The sequence below is a fragment of the Capra hircus genome, chromosome 26 (assembly GCF_001704415.2).
Source record: "Capra hircus breed San Clemente chromosome 26, ASM170441v1, whole genome shotgun sequence".
Classification (NCBI taxonomy): Eukaryota; Metazoa; Chordata; class Mammalia; order Artiodactyla; family Bovidae; genus Capra; species Capra hircus.
The window spans coordinates 36376191-36399226 of NC_030833.1; the positions used below are offsets into that span (position 1 = coordinate 36376191).

Genomic DNA, 23036 nt, shown 5'->3' on the forward strand with positions numbered 1-23036 from the left:
TCAGATATTTACTAAAAAAGGAACTTCTTGACAAAATAATTCAATATAGTTTAATGTTAAATCATGAAGCTTCCTGCTGCTTTAAATATTTTAAAATTTATTTGTAATTGGAGGATAATTGCTTTACAAAGTTTATTGGTTTCTGCTGAACTGCTTTAAAATTTTAATAAACATTTTACTGAAGTTTAATCCGATTGCATTTTGAAATTGAATTTACAATAATTTAAGTTACAGATTTTTTAAGATCATATTCATTGCATGTGTAAAGCAGGATGAATCTGTAATTACTCTCAGGGATAGATGTGGCTTGAACGGATAGATATTGTTATCTACCATTTAGTTCAAAAGATGTAAAGTGGTGAGAGTTATGTGCTAAGGTTTTCGCTATAATGAGCCCCTCGGGAAAGTCAGTGGCATGCCAGTTCAGTTTTCAACAAATATCTAATTGACGCGCGTAATTTCCAAAGAACCGTGTTGGGTACCAAGGAGGACGCAAAGATGAATAGCATGAGCCGGAGCGGGGATAAGACACGAATCCAGTAACTAAGCTGCAAAACAGAATGGGGCATCAAAATTTAGAAAAGGTAAAACACAGGGAAAACACGACAGAGCTTAAAGTGTTTCCCGTCTGCATTTTTTCTTTTCTTTCTTTTTAAAGTAACTATTTAGATCCCTTTTCACCTGTGCCAAGTCACTTGTCTGCAGAGAATTTGCGAGCCTGTGCAATCGGCCCTACCCGCTCTTTCTTCTTTCTCTCCTGGCATATTGGATGAGCTCCTCTGCCATCAGGACTACATTTGGAATGGCATCTACTGTGTGGGTGGTGAAGCGATGAAAAGCTATTTTTGTTCTAATTATGAGAACTGTTGCGGGGGGTGGGGGTGGCGGGGAAGGCAGAGACTGAGACGCTCAGCGAGGGTGCTGAGAGGAGGCGTTACTAAGGTTACTAGAAAGAGGACGGCAGGTAATATTCAGGAAGAGTTTTTTCCTACAACGAAACAAATTTTCAAACGAGGGGCGTGGGCTTAGTATGAGCAGTGCCACGCGATATTAGATGCTGGGCTCCCAGAGAGAAATGAAAAGAGGCCCAGGAGAAAAAAAACCAATTCTGGGACTTCGGGGAAGCCGGAAGCCTCTGCCTTCCCTCCCGGCCCTGTTCTTCCAGTGCCTTTGTTTCCCGGGGCTGTTCTAGCTGTAGCACAAGGTCTGCGCGCCCGGGTACGGTGTCATTTAAGTGAAACACGCAGCCGAGCCGAGCCGGAAGCAGCGACCAGTCGGGACCCGTAGGGAGAGGCGGGAAGCGGCGGCGGCGTTGGCGCTGACTGTGGTGGCTGTTGTGGAGAGGCTTCACCGCAGGGGCGACGCGGCTGGCGCTGCAGCGGCTCGCTCAGGCCGTGGGTTGTCGCTGCAGACGTGGGCAAAAGAGGGAACGACGACTCAGCGAGCGCACTTGACAGAGCAAGGAGGAGGGGAAGGGGTGTGTGAGGCGGGCCTTGAGTGTATTTGGGGTCGGGGAGAAGGACCTCGAAACTTATTCCTCATATGTTACTAGTTGATTGTTGTTTTCTTTTCTTTAATGGTAGATTTTGGAGACACCCCGCGTCTTCCTTCTCGAATTTCTCTCGGTCCTTGTCAGTTGACTCGTAGCCTAAAGTGAGTGAGCTTTTTAATGCAGTCAGTGAATTCAGATGGCAGTGCGATGGATGAGGATAAAAGACGAGACGGGGTGCAAGGGTAGGGGGGTGTGGGAACAAGGTGATGACGGTAATAGTAATTAACATTAATAGGGTTTTACTGTACCTGACACTGTTCTAAAACTCGTTATATATGGTAGCTCATTTATTGACTAACCCTGTGAGACTGGTACTTTTACTAGCCTCACTTTATAGAGGAGGAAACAGGCTCCCAGAGGTTAAGGAGCATGCCCAAAGAAAGATATGAAAAGTGCAGAGACAGGATTTGCCTTCTGGCAGGCTGACCCTAGAACTTACCTCTAAGCTCCCGACAATATTTCTCCCCTATCAGGGTGTGAAGAAAGCGAGGCCATAAGCAGTGAGAGGCTGGTATGGTTTGAATCTATGTGATAGAACAGCTGAAGCAAGTAGTTTACATGATAAAAGGTGTGTGAGATCCAGATGTGTCTTATATGTAAGCAAGAGTAAAGTGGAAACTGACCTAAACCATCTCAACCTTGGCTAGGGCCTTCCTCTCTATAGAGTTCTGTGGGACAGGGAAGAGAAATATACACCCATACACATATGTTTGAAAATGTAATAATAAAGATCACACTCAAAGGATTTAAAGATTGTTTGATGCAGCCACCTTATTTAGCAGATGAAGCCCAAAGAGATGAAGTAATTTATTCAAGGAAGCCGTGAGGAGAAACTTATTTTTTGTCTTGGATATAGTGCAATGAAGATTAGGAAGTTCTTTCCTTTTTCTACTGTACTTGTTGTAGTGAATATTAGAATTGTTAAAATTTGACATGTCATTTGATCTGGACTGGTTTCCTCATATCTGTATGAATTGATATTTATGACAAATAGTCAAATAATCTGTTCCTCCCCTGTTAATTTACGTTCCAAATTCAATGTAATGCCGAAACCAGGAGCTGCTTCTAACATATCTGAGTGACAATTGAAATCTTTTAGTATTCCTAAGAATTTTTATTTAAAAATGAATAGAAACAAGAGAAAGTTGTCTAGAGCGAAGGACAAGGTGGTTTACCTTGAATAAACTAGGTTTAAAAGAAAAAGGAACTCATGAAAGTAGTTGAATTTTTTTTATCAGTTGCTCATGTACTGTTCGCAAATCCAGTAAGTCTAATGGAATGTAGTAATCAAAATGCTAGCATATTCCAGACAGGCAGTTTATAATAGTTTGAGATCGTAGGCTTGAGAATCAAGTAGATCACTTTAGCCATGCCATATATTTCCTCTGTATAATTGATTTGCTTAACTTTGTCCTTGATTTCTTCATCTATAAAATGGAAGTTACAGTTCCTAACTTGCAGAATTAGAAGCAGTGTTTGTAAAGAAACTAGTATAATGTCTGGAACAAAGTTGATGATAAATACACAGCAACAGTTACTCTGAATCAAATAGAAGTAACGCATTGCTGAATCTTGTATGTAGTGACTTGTCAGCTTCTAGACCTGGTTTTAAAGGGAAAGGTAAAAGAGTAGCTTCCCTTGTTGGTATTAAGGTGAAAAATATTGATTCATTTTCTAAAGGGTAAGTCTGTTATTTCAAAATGAATGAGAGTTTTAGATGGCTAGATAGCCCCTGATATACCTACCACAATCCTTTAAAACTATTGTGGCTTTTAAGGATAACTTATATTTGAACTTTTCTGTTTCCAAAACTATGTATAACTTAGGTTCTAAGTAACTGACTACTTCTTTATAGATGCATGGTCACGGAGGCTATGACTCTGATTTTAGTGATGACGAACACTGTGGAGAATCTAACAAAAGGAAAAAAAGGTAAGTAATTTTTTATTGATCTATATTGCCAGTCCTTTCTAGATTGATATGCTGCTGCTGCTGCTACTGCTGCTAAGTCACTTCAGTCGTGTCCGACTCTGTGACCCCATAGACGGCAGCCCACCAGGCTCCCCCATCCCTGGGATTCTCCAGGCAAGAACACTGGAGTGGGTTGCCATTTCCTTCTCCAGTGCATGAAAGTAAAAAGTGAAAGGGAAGTCGCTCAGTCGTGTCCGACTCTTCGCGACCCCATGGACTGCAGCCTACCAGGCTCCTCTGTCCATGGGATTTTCAAGGCAAGAGTACTGGAGTGGGGTGCCATCGCCTTCTCCGAGATTGATATGAGATATAAACAAATAATATTTAAAGTTTTTGGATTGTGTTTACATGTGAAGACAGCAATGCTCTCTACTGAATGCATTTTTATTCATTAAACTATAATGAATTGACTCTAAAATTTGAGAATACTTGTGTGAAAGATAAAATAATATTTATGTTGTGAAGGGATTTGTGGAAAAGGAAACAAAGGAAATCAGTTAAAGCTTTTAAATTTCTCTATTGCATGTATATTTCATTCAACTGTCAAGGACTCTACTTGTGACTGTCATAGCTAAGAAGGCACTTGGTGGTGGTCCCATTTTTAGTACTTGACTTCAAAATGAGGTTAGTGTGGAGGATGAGATTGTGATGCAGTGCGATTCTTAAGATTCTGTGAATGAGCAAACTTAAGTGGCCAGAAGAAGGAGTGCATGGAAGTTTTTATTGAATGAAAGGGATAAAAACTGGTAGCAGATAAAGCCTGAGCCTTAAAAGGAGGCTATGTCTTGGTGGAGTAGCTGTGTTTAGGGGTATTGTGTTCAGCTTTCAGTGCTTAATGGATCATAATTTTATCTGTTAACTTAGGAGTGGTTGACTGATTCATGTTAACCAAACTTAACAAAAATTGGTTTATTATTTCACACTGAAGCAGTATATTAAGCAACTAATTGGGACTGGACACTTTTGTTGGTACTCAGTCTTCATGGATAACCAGAAGAATGGAAATAATTATGTAATCAATTATATTTTTATGTAATGAAAATGCTTTGCATTTTCAAAATTTTTCATTGAGAAATATTTTGTTAGAATAGAATTTGAGCAAATTAATTGGATAGTCTTGTGTACTCTAGGATTATACCTGTTTATCTAACTGGGGCTGAGCACCTATAATGTATATCATCTATAATCAGCCCTTCTTTTTTCGTGTTATCAATTATTGAAAGCTTTATTATCTCTACTTTGCAAACAAGGAAATTGTGGCACACAAAGATTTAAGTAATTTAAGATAGTAAAAGACAGAGCCAGAATTTGAACCAAGGACCCTAGATGGTATGGCACCAGAGCACATGCATTTGTTAGTCTCATCTTCTCCCTTTTATAGGTATTAGATATTTAAGTTATTAATTAAACTGTTGAAGACATAAGAAGTATCATTAAAGATCAATGAATCTTTAATAAGAGTTGAATTCTTTAAAACATGTTCCAATTAGGAAAATAATAAAGAAACAGGAAACACCCTTGGCAAAGAATGAACTCTTCTAATAATTTTTCTTCTTAACAAACCAGGACAGTTGAAGATGATTTACTACTTAAAAAGCCATTTCAGAAAGAAAAACATGGAAAGGTGGTTCATAAACAAGTTGCAGCAGAATTGCTGGATAGGTATGATACTTCAAATTAAATTACTTTTTTTTCCCTTTGTTTAAGATGCTGGTTGTTTGCTTATATTAATTAAATACAGACATTTGAATTTGTTTAAAATTTTTCTTAACAGGGAAGAAGCAAAAAATAGAAGGTTTCATCTCATAGCTATGGATGCTGTATCCTTTTTATATTCCTAGATTTTATGACTAATACAGTTTTTAAAGTCTGCTGCTTTCCAGGCAGCTCAGATGGTAAAGAATCTGCCTGCAATGTAGGAGAGACCTGGGTTCGATCCCTTGGTCAGGAAGATCCTCTGGAGAAGGAAATGGCTACCCACTCCAATATTCTTGCCTGGAGAATCTCTTGGACAGAGAAGCCTCGCGGGCTATAGCCCACAGGGTTGCAAAGAGTTGGACATGACTGAGCAACTAATATTTTACTCATTTCATAAAATCTTGTGAAGTTAGATGTAAATTTTATAAGATAAGTATTTATTGATGTAGAATTTTGCCTTTATACTTTTGAATACAGTTCTCTTTTTACTAATATGTAAGAAAGATTTAGAAACAAAAAATAATAAAATATATTACTAATTTCCTATAAATAGGTTTACAAAGTCCATGAATTTGCATTTATTTTTCCAACCTGTTTTTGCCAAGCTATCGACATTTCTCTTCTTTATACTATTATCTTTAGTCTCATCTTAACTCATTCTTTTCTGACCTGGTTCGTAGCTCTTTAAGTTCTTATAAAACTGATACTTAATAATAGATCTGTTTGTGAACTATCTCAGGCCTGTTACGGCTTCAGTTTCAGACATGACTTAGGGCTGTCTTTAATCTATACCTTGTTTCCCTGTTATAGCTATGTCTTAGCCTAACTTTTTGGTAAGACTGGGCTTAATTACACTAGCTGCTCCCACTAGATATCCATATTACTTTTGGAAGTATTGGAGAATGAAAATATTTTGGGATATTTATAACTATTGTCAGGATAGAGAGAAGGAGACGGTGGCAATTAGATATACTTGCTATTCTGTAGATACCGCTTTCACTTTATTTTTCCTGATCGTTTAAGTTATAGAAGTTCTTTTCACCAAGTTATTTATTCCACTTATCTCCTAACCTAGTAAGTTAGCTTTCACATGGATATCATCTGCCCCTTGGTCCTTTAACTTTCAACATCTGCTATGCCTTCTATTACACACCATTCAGTTGGAGGTGTTGGGGCATCTAGTTACTGTCTGATGGGGTGAAAGTCCAGATCCCCTTTTCTGGAGTAGGTGGAGGTCGGGGTCATACATTTTCTGAAATGTTTGGCTAGAGTAGAATAGTTATTGCCTACAAATTATCCTGTTAGGCTGCCTCTCTCCTGGTTATTTTGTTAGAGGGAACAGCCTTTTGTTGGATTTTTTTTTTTTTTTGGTATCTCCACGTTGCCAGCTTCTTTGCCTCCAAGTCTAGGATTTACTAAGACAAAAGAAAACCTGGGGAACTCACTACCATGTCATACCATGAATCCTGAGGTTCTTAGCTGGTCTGCCTTCTCTTTACCTTTCAGAGTCTTCTTATGTTTGTTTTATATATAATTTCCAAAGTATTTAGTTCTCAGTGAGAGGAATAGGAAGAAGTGCAATTGACCCTTGAACAACACAGGGTTTAAACTGTGTGGGTCCACTTATATAAGGATTTTTGTTTTACTGTATTACTTATGTAAGTAAGGGTATTTATTTTACTGTGATACTAACGATCTGCTCTTAGTTGAATCTGCAAATGCAGAAGTCTAGCTGTACGTTATATGCAGATTTTGTACCTAGCAGAGGTAGGTACCTCTGTCTGTCCTGTTTAAGGGTTAACTATGTATCTTTGCTCCATCTTCCTGGATGCAAAGTCCCACCTACCACTTGTTCTTGTAAATAAAATTTTTTTTTGGAACACAGCTATGTTCATTCATTTAGATGTTATCTGTGCTTGCTTTCATGCTAAAATGGCAGAGGTGAGTAGTTTTGACAGAGACCATATGGCCTGCATATTTTACTATTTACAGAAAAACTTTGCTGACCCAAGTCCTGAATGATTTAGTGACTCACCGGCATCACATGACCAGTTAGTGATAAACTGAGAACTAGAACCCAGATCTCTGGGTACTTGGTTTTTCTTTTTTTCTTTTCGGAAATGTTAATTGCTTTGTTGCCCATTTTGGAATTATGTTTTGATTCGCTATTCTATTAGTATACATTGTGATCAATTAAATCACTGTTTATCTTTAGTATAATAGGGTGTGAAAGTGAAAATGTTAGTCACTCAGTCACTCACTCACCCTATTCTTTTGTGACCCCATGGACTGTAGCCTGCCAGGACCCTCTGTCCATGGAATTTCCCAGACAAGAATACTGGAATGAGTTGCCATTTCCTTCTCCAGAGGATCTTCCTGATCTAGGATGGAACCCACGTCTTCTGCAATACAGGTGGATTCTTTACTGCTGAGCTACTAGGGAAGCAAACATAATAGGATGTCATCACAGACAGTATTATGTCAGTTCTGCCATGTGTGTGTTCAGCTCTAGAGAGAATACCATTGAGCTTTTTTAAACAAGAAGTAAAATGCTCATACATCTTGTTATATTGCCTTGAAAATAAACATGAGTGTAGCTTACTGGATATTAAAAGAGAGCATAAAAAATAACATCTAATTTCTTATATTCTTTTGGAAAGCCTCAGGAATTAATATATAAAAGTTATATCTTCTATTTTGGAGTCTTTATTGTTACCAAAATAGCTAAATTATATTTTACAATAATGGAAGTTAAATTCTACTCCTTGCCTTTAACTTTAGAAACTATAATTTATTTTTCATATCATGATGATTAAAATGAATGGTGGTGTGACACTGTATGCAGTTCAACAATAGAATAGGAAACTGTCTTTCTCCCCAGAGTTATTGCCTGAAAACGTTCGAAGCAATATAAAGATTATTTGATAGAAAGTGAAAGTCCCTCTACTCTAGTGTTCACTCTTAGCAGTTTAATATTTACCCTTTTAGATTTTTTTATTTATAACCATCTATAGTATTTGCATATTTTAAAAAAACTAAGTGGACTCATTATGCTTTTCCCCCTACTCACTAATATGTCATTGACACAGAACTACTCTTGAGCAAATAAAATCCTTAATTTTTTGCATTTCAGTATCAAAGGCATACAAAGTTTGTAAATGACTATATTTTATATTATGGTGGCAAAAAAGAAGACTTCAGACGATTGGGGTAAGTGTCATGAAGTGCATTTTACAATGGGAAATGGGTGTGAAGACTCACAGCTACTATGTCTTCTCATTTTCTCCTGCCTTCCATTTCGGTTTTGTTGTTTTATCGTCAGTGGAGAGGCCATCCATAGCTTCTAGCCAACCAGCTCATTGAGAACTAATTTCTCTGGCAACAGGCCTTGGGCCAGATCTGGCCTGCTGAACCAGATCTGATCGGGCAATAACAGCATATGTGAGGAATACTCATGTGCCTGATTTTCAGTGGTTTTTGTTTTCCACAAGAATTTTTGAAATGAACTTCTTAAACCTCAGGTTTGGATTGCTTTTTAAAAGGTAAGGCAAACAAGAGACCTCACTCTAATATTTCCTACACATGAAATTTCTTCTTTTATCTGAGGCTCTTCTATCAGAGCCTCTTAGTTTTGTGTGGATTTTACTCTCTTGGTTTAATATTTTTCTGAGTTGGTAAAGCCCTAAAAAACTCCATACCAGCTCACCTATTCCAAACTTTTCTCTCAATTTAGGCTATGTTCTCCAACAATCCCTTTTTCTACCCCTAAACTGCTGTCATCTTAAAAAACCATCTTTAGATCTCTTCCTTCTTTCCTCAGTCTTCGTAAGCAGCTGTAGTAAAATGAGGTGTGGAAAAGTTCTTCATATATTTTAAAAATTAGATCTCAAAAGGATGGTGTTGCTGACTGATTTCAGATTTTGAAACTTAAATTTTCATTTATTTTCCTTGTCCATTTACTGTTTATCCAGATTTCTCATTCTAGCTTTGGAAATTTACCACCCTTTGTATAATTGAACCAGCGCTCGAAATGGGTGGATCCCTTATGCATTCAAGTTGTTTGTGTAGCAGCACATTTTTTATAACTGCCTTTTGAAAATACTGAAATACTTTAAATAAATATATACATATATATGCTTCATATAAAACTATGTATCTTATTTTTACTCAGATGCTCAAATCCTTACATAACTGTTTAACTTAAATTTGACTAATTTTGTGTTCCCATTGAAATTGGTTTTTCAGGGAAAATGATAAGACAGACATGGATGTTATACGAGAAAATCATAGATTCCTATGGAATGAGGAGGATGAAATGGACATGAATTGGTAATTGTAGCCATGTGAGACATAATAGATCAAATGCTATAGTCCTGTCTCTCCTGCTCCCTGAGTGTTTTCTTTCTTTGTCCACCTGCAAAACATTTGGCCCCTGAATGGAACAGTTCTGATTTGAGAACATAAAACCATGCTTCCAATTATTGAATTTGTTTTGATTCTTTTGGGTAATTGTTAACAATTTTAACTTCTCATTGCTTGACTTTGTCTTTAAAAAATAGTTTATAACATGTTTACAGTATTATTTGTTGTAATATGCTTCTTTTAAAATTTTTTAAATATTTTGGGAAACTGTAAAATCCAAAAATGGTTTTAAAAATTCAAACATTACAGAAGATAAAAAGTAAAGATTAAGTCTCCTTCTCATCTTTGACTATCAGCCTTCCAATTTCCCTCCCTAGTGCCCACCACTAATAGTTAATATTCAGATATTCTATGTACATGTAAATAATAGACCTCTTCTAAGACAATGTTTATATCATATGCCTTTTTTGACATTGCTTCCAAGTAGTGAACAGGGGTTGAATTTCTAAATATATAAGATTTATATTTTTTTAATGAATCTAGGGAGAAGAGACTTGCAAAGAAATACTATGATAAGTTATTCAAGGAATACTGCATAGCAGATCTCAGCAGATACAAAGAAAATAAGGTATGCCTTCCATGTATTTATAGGTTTTTAGTCATATACAGTATTACTTTTTAATATACTGTTATGCCCCATATTATTATTTTAAGATGCTAATTCAAGTCTAGGTGGTTCTGCATCTTTGAAATACCAGTTGGACCATTTAATCTCTCTACCAATGGAATTTACAAAGGGCCTGTAAGGCAAGGGTGCCTCTGTGTGAGCTGACAATGAAAAGTCTAAAATTAAACACAAGTGGCTACTGGATCTTGTTTTATCCTGACTCTAATCCAGAGCCCTTAGTGATTATAATGAATGATTTGACAGTGCACAGAATTGTCTTGTTTCACAAATGATGTTTGAAATTGGTAGGCTTTATTTTTCAAACTGATCACCATTTATAAAGCAGCAGAAGCACATATTCTTTTATATTAATGTCTTTGTCTATTCTAGTAAAACTAGCTCTCATCATTGTCAGTAATGACAATTTGTCCTTCCTGCTTTATATTTTATTTTAGTTAATATTAAAGTAATTTTTTAAAAATTGAAGTACAGTTGATCTACAATATTGTATTTCTGATACATAGCAAATTGACTTGGTTTATATATATATATATATATAAAATCTCAGTTCTTTTGTGTGATAGCTTATTATAATATATTCAATTTAGTTTAATAGTTGGATACTATCCATCTCTGTTGCTGCAAATGACATTCCTTCATTCCTTTAATGGCTGACTAGTGTTCCATTCCGTGTGTGTGTGTGTGGTGTGTGTGTGTGTGTGTGTATGCATGCACCACATCTTTTTTATCTACTCAACTGTTGACACTTAGGTTGTTTCTGTGTCTTAGCTGTTGTAAATAATGCTGCTTTGAACATTGGGATGCATGTATCTTTTTGAATTAGAGTTTTTGTTTTTTCTGGATAATGCCCAAGAGTGAGATTGCTGGATCATGCTCAATTTTTAGATTTTTAAGGAACTTCCATAGTTTTTCCACAGTGACTGCACCAATTGGCATTCCCACCAACAGTGAAGGAGAGTTCCCCTTGCTCCACAGCCTCTCCAGCATTTATAATTTGTACGTTTTTTGATGATAGCCTTCCTGACTGATGTGAAGTGATAACTAATCGTAGTTTTGATTTGCGTTTCTCTAATGATTAGTGACGTTGAGCATCTTTTCACGTGCCTGCTGGCCATCTGTATATTGTCTTTGGAGAAGTGTCTGTTTAGGTCTTCTGCCCATTTTTTGATTGGGTTTTTTAGTTTTTGTTACTAAGCTATATGAGCTGTTTGTATGTTTTAGAAATTAAGCTCTTGTTGGTCTCATCATTACAAATATTTTCTCCCATTCTGTAGATTGTCTTTTCATTTTGTTTATGGATACCTTTGCTTTGTAAAATTTTTAAGTTTAAGTATGTCTTGTTTGTTTATTTTTGTTTTTCTTTTTCCTTGTGAAACTAACCTAAGAAAAGTTTGTTACAATTTACTTCAAAGAATGTTTTGCCTATGTTCTCTTCTAGGAATTTTTTTGGTATATCATCTATATTTAAGTCTTTAAGCCATTTTGAATTTGTTTTTTGTGTGTGGTATGAAGGAGGACTGTTCTACCCTCATTGATTTACATGCAGCTATCCAGTTTTCCCAATACTTTTTGCTAAAGAGACTGCCTTTTCTCTATTGTATATTCTTGCCTCCTTTGTCAAAGATTAATTGACCATAGGTGTGTGGGTTTGTTTTCTCAGGATTGGTTTGGCAATTCTGAGTCTTTTGTGATTCTATATAAGTTTTAGGATTATTTGTTCTAGTTCTGTGAAAAATGTTGTGAGTAATTTGATAGGGATTGCATTAATCTGTATGTTGCTTTGAGTAGTATGGCCATTTTATCTATATTAATTCTTGGGGGATATTTTTCCATTTTTATTGAATCATCTTCTATTTTTTTTGTTAATCTATAGTTCTAAGCATATAAATCTGTTCACTTTCTTGACTGTTTATTCACAGTTTGTTTTTGGATGTGATTTTAAGTGAAATTGTCTTTTACTTTCTGTCATTTCATTGTTACGATGAAGAAATATAGCAGATTTATGTATGTTAATCTTATATCCTGCTGCCTTGTTGAATTCATTTATCAGTTTTAATAGTTTTTGTATAGTCTAGGGTTTTCTGTATAGAGTATCATGTTATCTGCATAGAGTGACAGTTTTACCTCTTCCCTTCTGATTTGGATACGTTTTATTTCTTTTCCTTGTCTGATTGCTGTGACTAGGAGTTCCAGTTCTGTGTTGAGTAGAAGTGATGAGTGTGTACATCCTTGTCTTGTTCCAGCTTTAGCAAGAAAGCTTTCAGCTTTTCACCATTTAGTATTATATTGGCTGTGGGTTTGTCACAAATGACTTTAATTATGTTGATGTATCTTCCCACTATACTCACTTTGGTAAGTTTTTGTCATGAATTGATGTTAAACTGTATCAGATACTTTTTTTGCATCTGTTGAGATGATCTTGTGGTTTTTGTCTTTTTTGTTGATGTATCAGCTTGATCGATTCACATATGTTGAACTGTCCTTGTGACCCTGAAATGAATCCAACTTGGTTATGGTGTGTGGTCCTTTTTATGTGTAGTTGGATTCAGTTTGCTAATACTTGGTTGAGGAATTTTGCATCTATATATATAAATGTTCCTCAAAGATACTCTCCTGTAATTTTCCTTTTTGTAATGTCTTCGTCTGGTTTTAGTGTCAGGGTGATGGTGGCTTCATAGGATGGCTTTAGGAGCATTCCCGCCTCTTTAGTCTTTTGGAAGAGTTTGAGAAGGATTGGTGTAAGTTCTTCTCCATATGTTTGGTGAAATTCCCTAAAGAAGCCATCCAGTCCTGGACTTTTGTTTGCAAAGAGTTTTTAAAATTACAGATTATATTTCACTTGTAGTGATTGGCTTGTTTCTTAATTCAGTTTTTGCAGTCTATTTCTAGAAACTTGTCCATTTCTTCTAGGTAGTCCATTTTGTTTGTATATAGTTGTTCATTATAGCTTACTTGATTTTTCTTTATTTCTATAGTATAAGTTATTATTTCTCCTTTTTCATTTCTTATTTTATTTATTTGGGTCCTCTGTTTTCTTCTTGGTGAGCCTGGCCAGAGGTTTGTTGATATTGTTTATCCTTTCAAACACCAGCTCTTGGTTTTCCTGATTTTTCTGGTGTTTTTTAATCTCTAATTTTGTTTCCTGTCTGATCTTTATTATTTCCTTCCTTCTGCTAACTTTCAGTTCAGTTCAGTCACTCAGTCATGTCCGACTCTTTGCAACCCCATGAATCGCAGCACGCCAGGCCGCCCTGTCCATTACCAACTCCTGGAGTTCACTCACACTCATGTCCATCGAGTTGGTGATGCCATCCAGCCATCTCATCCTCTGTTGTCCCCTTCTCCTCCTGCCCCTAATCCCTCCCAGCATCAGAGTCTTCCAATAAGTCAACTCTTCACATGAGGTGGCCAAAGTACTGGAGTTTCAGCTTTAGCATCAGTCCTTCCAATGAACACCCAGAACTGATCTCCTTCAGAATGGACTGGTTGGATCTCCTTGCAGTCCAAGGGACTCTCAAGAATCTTCTCCAACACCACAGTTCAAAAGCATCAATTCTTCGGCACTCAGCTTTTCTTCACAGTCCAACTCTCACATCCATACATGACCACTGGAAAAACCATAGCCTTGACTAGATGGACCTTTGTTGGCAAAGTAATGTCTCTGCTTTTCAATATGCTATCTAGGTTGGTCATAACTTTTCTTCCAAGGAGTAAGCATCTTTTAATTTCATGGTTGCAGTCACCATCTGCAGTGATTCTGGAGCCCAAAAAAATAAACTCTGACACTGTTTCCACTGTTTCCCCATCTATTTCCCATGAAGTGATGGGACCGGATGCGATGATCTTCGTTTTCTGAATGTTGAGCTTTAAGCCAACTTTTTCACTCTCCTCTTTCACTTTCATCAAGAGGCTTTTGAGTTCCTCATCACTTTCTGCCATAAGGGTGGTGTCATCTGCATATCTGAGGTGATTGATATTTCTCCCAGCAATCTTGATTCCAGCTTGTGCTTCTTCCAGCCCAGCGTTTCACATGAGGTACTCTGCATAGAAGTTAAATAAGCAGGGTGACAATCTACAGCCCTGACGTACTCCTTTTCCTATTTGGAACCAGTCTGTTGTTCCATGTCCAGTTCTAACTGTTGCTTCTTGACTTGCATACAGATTTCTCAAGAGGCAGGTCAGGTGGTCTGGTATTCCCATCTCTTTCAGAATTGCCCATATGACTTTAGGAAGAAAATAAAAAAAAAACAAAAACGGGCATTTCCCTTGTTTCTGAGGACAGCCCGTATCACTGTGAGCTTCCCTCTAAGAACTGCTTTTGTTGCAGCCCATAGATTTTGTATGGTTATATTTTCATTGTTGTCAATCTTGATTTTTTTTTAAATTTCTTCTTTAATTTCGTTGTTGATCCATTGGTTTTTAGTGGCATGTTGTTTAGTCTCCATGTAAACATTTTTTAAAATTACGCTGCAGGCGTTTTTAATTTATTCATTTTAATCGTGATTCTGATGGGTCTTTTGTTGCTACACACAGGCTTTCTCTAGTTGTGGTGCCCAGGCTCCTCATTTCAGTGGCTTTTCTGGTTGGAGTGCATGGGTTTCTTAATTGCAGTGACCTGTCTTGTTGCACAGCACGGGCTCTAGGGTACATGGGCTTCAGGAGCTGGGCATGAGCTCAGCAGTTGCAGCTCGTGGGCTTTGGTACACAGGTTCAGCAGTTGTGATGCACAGGCCTAAGTTGCCCTGTGGCATGTGGAATCTTCCCAGCCCAGGGATCAAGCCCATGTCCCCTCTACTGGAAGGTGAATTCTTAACCTCTGGACCACTAGGGAAGTCCCTGCATGTACTCATGGCAGAACCATGCTCTTTTACATGTACACCCCCAGTTTTGGTCTGGATCATACTCCAGGCCCTTCAGGCTCCTCCAAACAGCCAAATCAAGTCCAGGTGATAGAAAGAAAGAAAGAAAAGAAAATGAAGTCACTTAGTCATGTCCAATTCTTTGTGACACTATGGCCTGTAGCCCGCCAGGCTTCTCCAGCCATGGGATTTTCCAGGCAAGAATACTGGAGTGGGCTGCCATTTTCTTCTCCTTGGGATCTTCCTGACCCAGGGATCAAACCCAGGTCTCCTGCATTGTGGGCAGACTCTTTACCCTCTGAGCCACAAGGGAATCGCAAGTGGTAGAACTAAGACATAAACCCAAACAATCTGACTCCAAAGACTGTACTTTCTTATATTCTAGTATACTGTTTCTTTATTGTACTGTACTTCTTTTTTCCTATCAGTGTTATAGAACAATATCTATTTTTTATTCGTTTACATACCTTGTGCCTAGCACCTATAACTTTAAACAGGAAGTTTAAAAGAAGATTGTTTCTTAACAGGTTGGTAATTATTCAGATGTATTTTTAAGTACTGGGAATCCTATAAGGAAAGAAAAAACTATTGTTATGGGAATTAGGTTTACTTTTTAGATAAGTATCATATTGTCAGTTGTTGGCTCCATGTTAAGATTTGAATATGGTTTAAATAATGTTTAAGTTTACCCTGGCATACGTGTATTTTTTTTTTCCTCATCAGTTTGGATTTAGGTGGCGAGTAGAAAAAGAAGTAATTTCAGGAAAAGGTAATTTTTTTTTAATTTCAGTTTTTAATAGGATACAGTTATTTTGTTACTGAGTTGAAGTCATTGGGTAGGATTATTCCTATTGTGATTGTCTACAAAATACAAAGTAAAAGTAGAGAAGGTATATTAAAGATATATTGCTGACAAAGGTCAAAATATAATCCTTTAGTGGTTTTTACCTTTAGAATTTTTGCTTTTAGGATATTAAGTTGCAGATAAGTAGAAAATGTTTAAAAGTTAAAAGCTTCCTAGCAAGGAAACTGTCAATAGATGAAGACTTGAGTTTTTCTCCTAATTGATTTTTGGAGTAATGAGTTGGTATTACTGTATTGTAGTCAAATCTACGTTTTGCAAGTAGAAATTAATTTGAGTCTAAATATTTAGTCTTAGAACAAAAGACCAAGCATTTTGTAGACAATCAATCAGTAGCATTTTCTATGCATTGTAATCTGTTCATGAAATTTTTCTGAAATGCAGTATCTCTATACTGTCTCATGTTATAAAATTAAGTCTATTGAGCATTGCGTTCTAAGTGTTAATGCTTCTGAAAACTATATAAGAAGATTCATTAAGAAAATGATTTAAGCTAGTAACTTAAAAATCTCTTAAACTGAAAATAAAGGTTTCATTGTTAAATGATAAACATTTATGCCATCAGTGTGGTTTATATACATTTTCCATAAATTATAATCAGCCTGAAAGGTACTCTAGAGGAGAAGGAAAAAGAATCATTTTAAAGCTATTTTTTAACTTTTCTTAGCATTACATTTTAGTTTGTGTTTTTACCTAATTGAAATGTCTGTCACAATTTTAAAATTTGTAGTTTTATTGAGTGGAATTTTAAGTGATGATAAATAATGCTGCCTTTAAAAAAAATTGATGGACATTCTCTAAATTCATATAATTGAAAAAAGTTTTAATTGAGAAGGGGAAAGAAAGCCATTTGCTGTGATTCATTAAGTTATAATCTTGTGTTTTAACAGTAGACAAATTGCTCAACGTGTACAGATTTAATGAACTATTCATTTGGAATGAGTAAAACAATGACAGTTTAGAAAAGTTATCAGCCTTTGGACTGATCATTTTCAAAATTAATTTTGTTAATCTCTTTTTTATGGAAAGTTCAGATTTGTTCCTGTTGGTACAATTGATTTAGATATAAGTGCTTTTTTTTCATGTTGTACAAATAAGTTTGATCTTGTCTTTTTCTGTTGAAGTCAATAATTAATTATTGAGTAGTTTTTTTTTTCCCTCTTGGATCATCAATAGTCCTTTTTTACAGAGCTTTTAATATACAGTGAGTATGTAATGTTGATTTTAGTGTCAGGTGATTCTAAAATTTAGAACATTGAGTTTGATTACTTATTCTACTTAATCTCAAAATGCTATAACACTTTAAAATGTGCTTTAAATGTTGTTTTATGCTGACGCTTAAAATAAATACCATATGTTAATACCTTAAAGTATCAATGTTAATAATATTGAAAAAGGTTGACCCAGGTACAGTGCGTGTACTTTGGAAGATACATTTTTTCTTTTAAGGTATTAGTGAGTACACTTTTTTTAGTGCTTCCGTTTTCCAAAGTGTAAGATTCCTCCACTCGGAGTCACTAAAAATCTGTTTTTAAATATAAACAGTCAACTTGATAGTCAACTATTTATCAAGTAAGAATTCCGGAACTGATTTTTTTTTTTTTAACAGTGCATTCAGCAACTTGATTTGACTGTTGAACATACCATAATTATTGTGTTCAGTTTTTTGATGCTGACTTTATAAACTAGGAATTTATGTCATGTATGTAATGTATGTTGAATAAATTTCAGAGATAATACCTGATTGTAGATAACTATTGTCACCAACCACCACAGCTAATATTCCTTCCTTTATTTGCAGGCCAGTTTTGCTGTGGAAATAAATGTTGTGATGAAAAAGAAGGCTTAAAGAGTTGGGAAGTTAATTTTGGTTATACTGAGCATGGTGAAAAAAGAAATGCACTTGTTAAATTAAGTAAGTTGACTTTAGATGGGTTGTGATTGATTCCTTCAAAGTTTAGTAATTTAGATTGAAAATGTATAGGCAATTTAAGATTCAATTTAAAATGCTTAAGGTATCTTGGAAACTCTCTTTTTCTCAGAGCTTGCTAAAGTTGCAAAGAACTTTTGAGCCTGAAACTTTATTCTCAGCATTTCCATGACATTTAGATGAAATAGTTCTAATGCCAAATGTAAACCAGTAATTTGTAAAGTGAAGACCTCTGTCTGTTAATTTGAGAATGTCAGTGTAGATTGAGATGCCATGTGGGAGTCAGAGTGATAGCAGAAAAGGCACTGTGAAATCTCACATTAGTTAATAGCCATATTGTTATGGTATAGATAATAAATCTGCTCTCTTTGTGTCAAAAAAGAAAAAAAATTTAGGAGGGCAAAGTGTTTGCAATATCTGTCTTAAAAGCTGAGGATTATAATCCAGAATATAGCATTTTCTCTTAATAGGCATATTTTAGAATCTGTTGCTCATCCTTTTTTTTTTCCTGAGCTAGTCTTTTGTGTGTCAGCATCTTCTCTGCATCATGTTAACAACTTTCTCTGGTTCCTGAATAAGTGTGTTATAAGAATGTTCTGCCCCCTCCAGATAGAGGTCAAGGATTTCCCCATATGCTACTTCAGTTCAGTTCAGTCGCTCAGTTGTGTCCGACTCTTTGTGACCCCATGGACTGCAGCACGCCAGGCCTCCCTGTCCATCATCAACTCCCAGAGTTTACTCAAACTCATGCCCATTGAGTCGGTGATGCCATCCAACCGTCTCATCCTCTGTCATCCCCTTCTCCTGCCTTCGATCTTTCCCAGCATCAGGGTCTTTTCAAATGAGTCAGCTCTTCGCGTGAGGTGGCCAAAGTATTGAAGTTTCAGCTTCAACATCAGTCCTTCCAGTGAATGTTCAGGACTGATTTCCTTTAGGATGGACTGGTTGGATCTCCTTGCAGTCCAAGGGACTCTCAAGAGTCTTCTCCAGCACCACAATTCAAAAGCATCAATTCTTTGGCACTCAGCTTTCTTTATAGTCCAACTCTCACATCCATACATGACTACTGGAAAAACCATAGCCTTGACTAGATGGACCTTTGTTGGCAAAGTAATGTCCCTGCTTTTTATATATGCTGTCTAGGTTGGTCATAACTTTCCTTCCAAGGAGCAAGCGTCTTTTAATTTCGTATGCTACTTAGTACACTCCAGTGAAGACTGGTTTCCAAGTTCCTCCTGTAAGTGCTTATGAGGAAGAGTCACCTAGTGTGAACTGAGATTAAAGTAAAAAAGAAACAACAATTGTGGAACTTTTTCAAAAGCTCTTTTCCATTTGAAAAACTCTTAGAGTACTTCAGAGGAGGTGACTATACTGTTACTAGATGTCTTTGATTTAAGATACACATTAAAGCTGCCTGTGAATGAAGCAGCTTGCTTTTATTTTATTTTATTTTATTTTTTTTAGCAGCTTGCTTTTAGAATAAATTGACAGCATAGTTTTCTAAAGCAATGGCAGAATATTTTCAATTTCTCAAGCATTCTAATACAGTTTTTATTATATATATATATTTTTTTGAAGTGGAAGAGAATCAGATTGTTTTCTTCAGATTATTTTTTTCACCTGTTACAATGAAAGAATGTAAAGAAACATGACAATTTATGATATTAAAGTAGCAGTGCAGTGATAAAAAATTTAGCAGTTCAGTGGTGTTACTCTTTTTTCCTTTTTTTTTAGGATTATGCCAAGAATGTTCCTTTAAATTAAATTTTCATCACAGGTAATATGATCTTTTTAAAATGTGGTTGTTAATTTTAGTAGTCTTGGATGTAGTCGTTACCTGCACTAGCTGTCTGAAGTAAACTTGAGTAGTTGATGGTTTCATTAGTTGAGTGTATACACAATCCAGCATTGCCATATGACCACATAAACCAGGGAACTGTTCGTCATGCCTAACTCTAGCCAAGCAGTGTTAAATGTGAAGGCCTGTGCAGAGTAGCAGGCAGATGCTAGAACTTTTGTTTTGAAATCAGTGTTCAGATACTGAAATATTCTTAGAAACTATATTGTAAATCAGGTCTTCATAATGTGATTCCTACATCTCATTTAAACAGAGTTTATCATTCTTACAAAGGATTATACCTCTATATTCATTTCAGTGTTTAAAGTCAGGCTCCAGAAACAAGAATAAATAAATAAATAAAGTCAGGCTCCTACTGAAGGAGCTAGACTGCCTGCCATATTGAGTAGGGGAGGAGGATCAGTGCTCTGAAACATGCAGCAGATACAGATGATGGGCTTTGAAATCAGACCCCTGTATATTCCTCTCAGCTGCTCTACTTATAGTCATATCCTTGGAAAACTGCTTAACCTTTATAAGACTCAATTTTATTATCTCTAAAAATGAGGATACTAAGTTTATTGTGGGGATTAAATGAAAATGCATATGAAATGCTTGACACAGTGTCTGGCATATGGTAAACAGAGCCTAATGAAATCCCAGGCATTGAAGATGCTCAAGCGAAATCTGTATGACCTGGCATGATTGTGGCAGTTGGGTTTCATGTTCTGAATAATGCTTGAAAGTCTTAACATAAGATTCTGCAACTTTATAAAATGTGTATATATTTATTATCAGCTGTGTTGTGAATGACCCTTATCTAGTATTTAGCTATTAATAAGTAAAAATTTTTTTAATTCTTAAAATTAGCAATGTTCTTCAGATTTCTCTTCTCCCTCAATGATTCTGAAAGATACCAAAGATGTTCTTTTGACCTTGAGTTTCAAACTTCATTTCAAAATTGAATTATTCTTATAAGAGACAAAAAGTTATTACTGTCTTAAACAGTATTGTAATATTTGGTATAAGTATCTTAATTTGAAAGCTTTGATAAACAAGTTTCTTGAAAGTAATCCTCTCTGTTGTCTCTTCATCCTTTTTCCCAGTCTCAGTTTCAGCATTATCACCTTTTCCTCTTTATGTTTCTTTTCTTCGTCATTCAGTCGCTCAGTCATATCCGATTCTTTGTGACCCCTTGGACTGCAGCACACCAGGCTTCTCTGTCGTTCACCATCTCCCAGTGTTTGCTCAGACTCAGATCCATTGAGTCGGTGATGCCATCCAACTGCCTTATCCTCTGCAGTTAACATCAATCACTTGCCAGCTATGGTACTGACAGCCTTATAAACCTGGCCTAAAAAAAATAAGGGGTTTCCAAGGTGTTTCAGTGGTAAAGAACCCACCTGCCAGTGCAGGAAACACAGGGTTGATCCCTGGGTCTGGAAGATCCTCTGGAGAGGGAAGTGGCAACCCACTCCAGTATTCTTGCCTGGGAAATCTCATGGACCAAGGAGCCTGGCAGGCTACAGCCCATGGAGTCACAAAAGAGTGGGACACGACTTAGTGAACAACAAAAAAGGTAAACCTGTAGCAGTGAAAAGATAAGTAAGTGGTCTAAAGTAGACGTGTGAGTTAACAGTAAGCCCTTCCATTCTCATTCCTTTATACCTCTATTTTATTCCCCTTTATTATTAAGAGAATAATTTTCTATTTACTGGTTTAGAACTGTACAGTGGCTTCTTTTGTTCTATGTGTTTTTCAAAATGTAGATAGGTAATGAATTATGTGGAGGGAAATGAGATTTGTTTTTGTAATTTTTTAGAATGGCTAAATGATAGGGTCACAGAGTCAGACACTACTGGGTGACTGAACAACAACAAAATGATAGAATCTAAAAAGGAAATGAGTAAAACTATGATTACATTTACTAAGGTTTTATATAGAGCTTATAAAAAATAATTTTGTCTCTGAGTGCTCATTACCTTACATTTGTCTCAGACTTTGTAATCTTATAGAAGTGTCTAAAGTAATATACTAACCTACAATATTTACAGACTCATTTAAGCATTCCTTATTATGTAAATTACATTTTAAATGAATACTTCAACTAATTTAACTTTTTTTGCCCATTGATTTTTATTTTTTGTAAAGCTTAGTTGAAAAAGTTGTTTTTAATTTTATCTTGTTAAACATAAAGGAGGAAAGAAGTCAAGTCAAAAAAAAGAAAAGATAAAGCCAAAAAAGATTCCGAAGAGTCAACACACAAAAAATCCAGATTATCTTCTGCAGAAGAGACCTCTAAGACAAAGGATAAAGGTAAATGGGAATTAAAATATAATATTTATTCATATTTCTGAACATAAAGGATAATCTGCTGTATGTCTTAAATTAAGAATTTAGTGAATGCATTTACAATTCTGTTTTATAGTATTTGAAAGGAAACTGGTTGGAGAATTTAGAGACAAATTTATAGTAACTTATAGAAGTTTCAAGAACAAGATCGGTTTTGATTCATTTTTGCAAATGGTATAATATTGTAACAGCACTCTGATTTCTGGATTTGTTAGTTATAGACCTGTTACATTAAGCAAGTTACTGAATTTCTTGAGTTTTACTTTCCCCATATACCTACATAGTAATGATGTGACTACCTGGTTTCTGTACTGCTGGTGCTTATGGTGAAGAATCAAAAAACGTGAAAGGCATTTGAACACTGTAAATCAGTACATAACCTATAAGTCAGTATAAAATTATAGCATTGTGATTTCAATTATCATGGTCTGTTTGGTTTTTCTCCCTAGCTAATGGGCTTCTTGAAATGATAGAGATTGATATATATGTGTCCTCAGCCTAACATGGTATTGTGCACATACAGTTAGTAAGTAATTGTTAAATTCAAATCCAAGTCAACTGCTTACTTGCTCCTCAGCAGTCCTTAAGCTGTGCCTTAGTTTAGGCAGTGGTCGTGATAATTGTACCTTAGCTCAGATAATGTATGTAAGCCGTTTGCATAGTACTTGGTACATAGTTATTATGAAGGTTGCTGTGGGTTGTTTTCTCAGCCCATAATAGAGTCAAATTAACTGTAACTTAGAGTGAATTGGATTAAATTAGGTAGGTAATGGTAGATTGAATTAAATTCCAGCCAGTGTTAACATAATACTTGAACAAGAGAGGGCTCCCTTGCTCCAGCTCTGAAGATCATTAGACATGTTATATTCTTATGTACATCTTTTCCTTCCAACATGTCATGATACGTTCAAACATACAGTATTGC

The 23036-nt window shown here is 35.9% G+C and overlaps 1 protein-coding gene across 4 annotated transcripts in view; it reads left to right on the plus strand.

Annotated features, from left to right (window-relative positions):
* The window catches only part of LOC102177399 (protein FRA10AC1), a 39958-nt gene continuing 18156 nt past the window's right edge, over nucleotides 1235–23036 (plus strand). Inside the window, exons 1-12 of one of the 4 annotated variants that reach the window (XM_018041562.1) lie at nucleotides 1235–1477; nucleotides 1584–1653; nucleotides 3408–3484; nucleotides 5090–5185; nucleotides 5298–5343; nucleotides 8355–8431; nucleotides 9467–9550; nucleotides 10127–10211; nucleotides 15854–15899; nucleotides 17794–17907; nucleotides 19657–19699; nucleotides 21957–22075. In XM_018041562.1, coding sequence (XP_017897051.1) covers nucleotides 3408–3484; nucleotides 5090–5185; nucleotides 5298–5343; nucleotides 8355–8431; nucleotides 9467–9550; nucleotides 10127–10211; nucleotides 15854–15899; nucleotides 17794–17907; nucleotides 19657–19699; nucleotides 21957–22075 — 787 coding nt within the window. In that variant the 5' untranslated portion in view covers nucleotides 1235–1477; nucleotides 1584–1653. The remainder of the gene's footprint in view (nucleotides 1478–1583; nucleotides 1654–3407; nucleotides 3485–5089; nucleotides 5186–5297; nucleotides 5344–8354; nucleotides 8432–9466; nucleotides 9551–10126; nucleotides 10212–15853; nucleotides 15900–17793; nucleotides 17908–19656; nucleotides 19700–21956; nucleotides 22076–23036) is intronic. The other 3 variants (XM_018041563.1, XR_001917325.1, XM_018041564.1) reach the window with 3 other exon arrangements.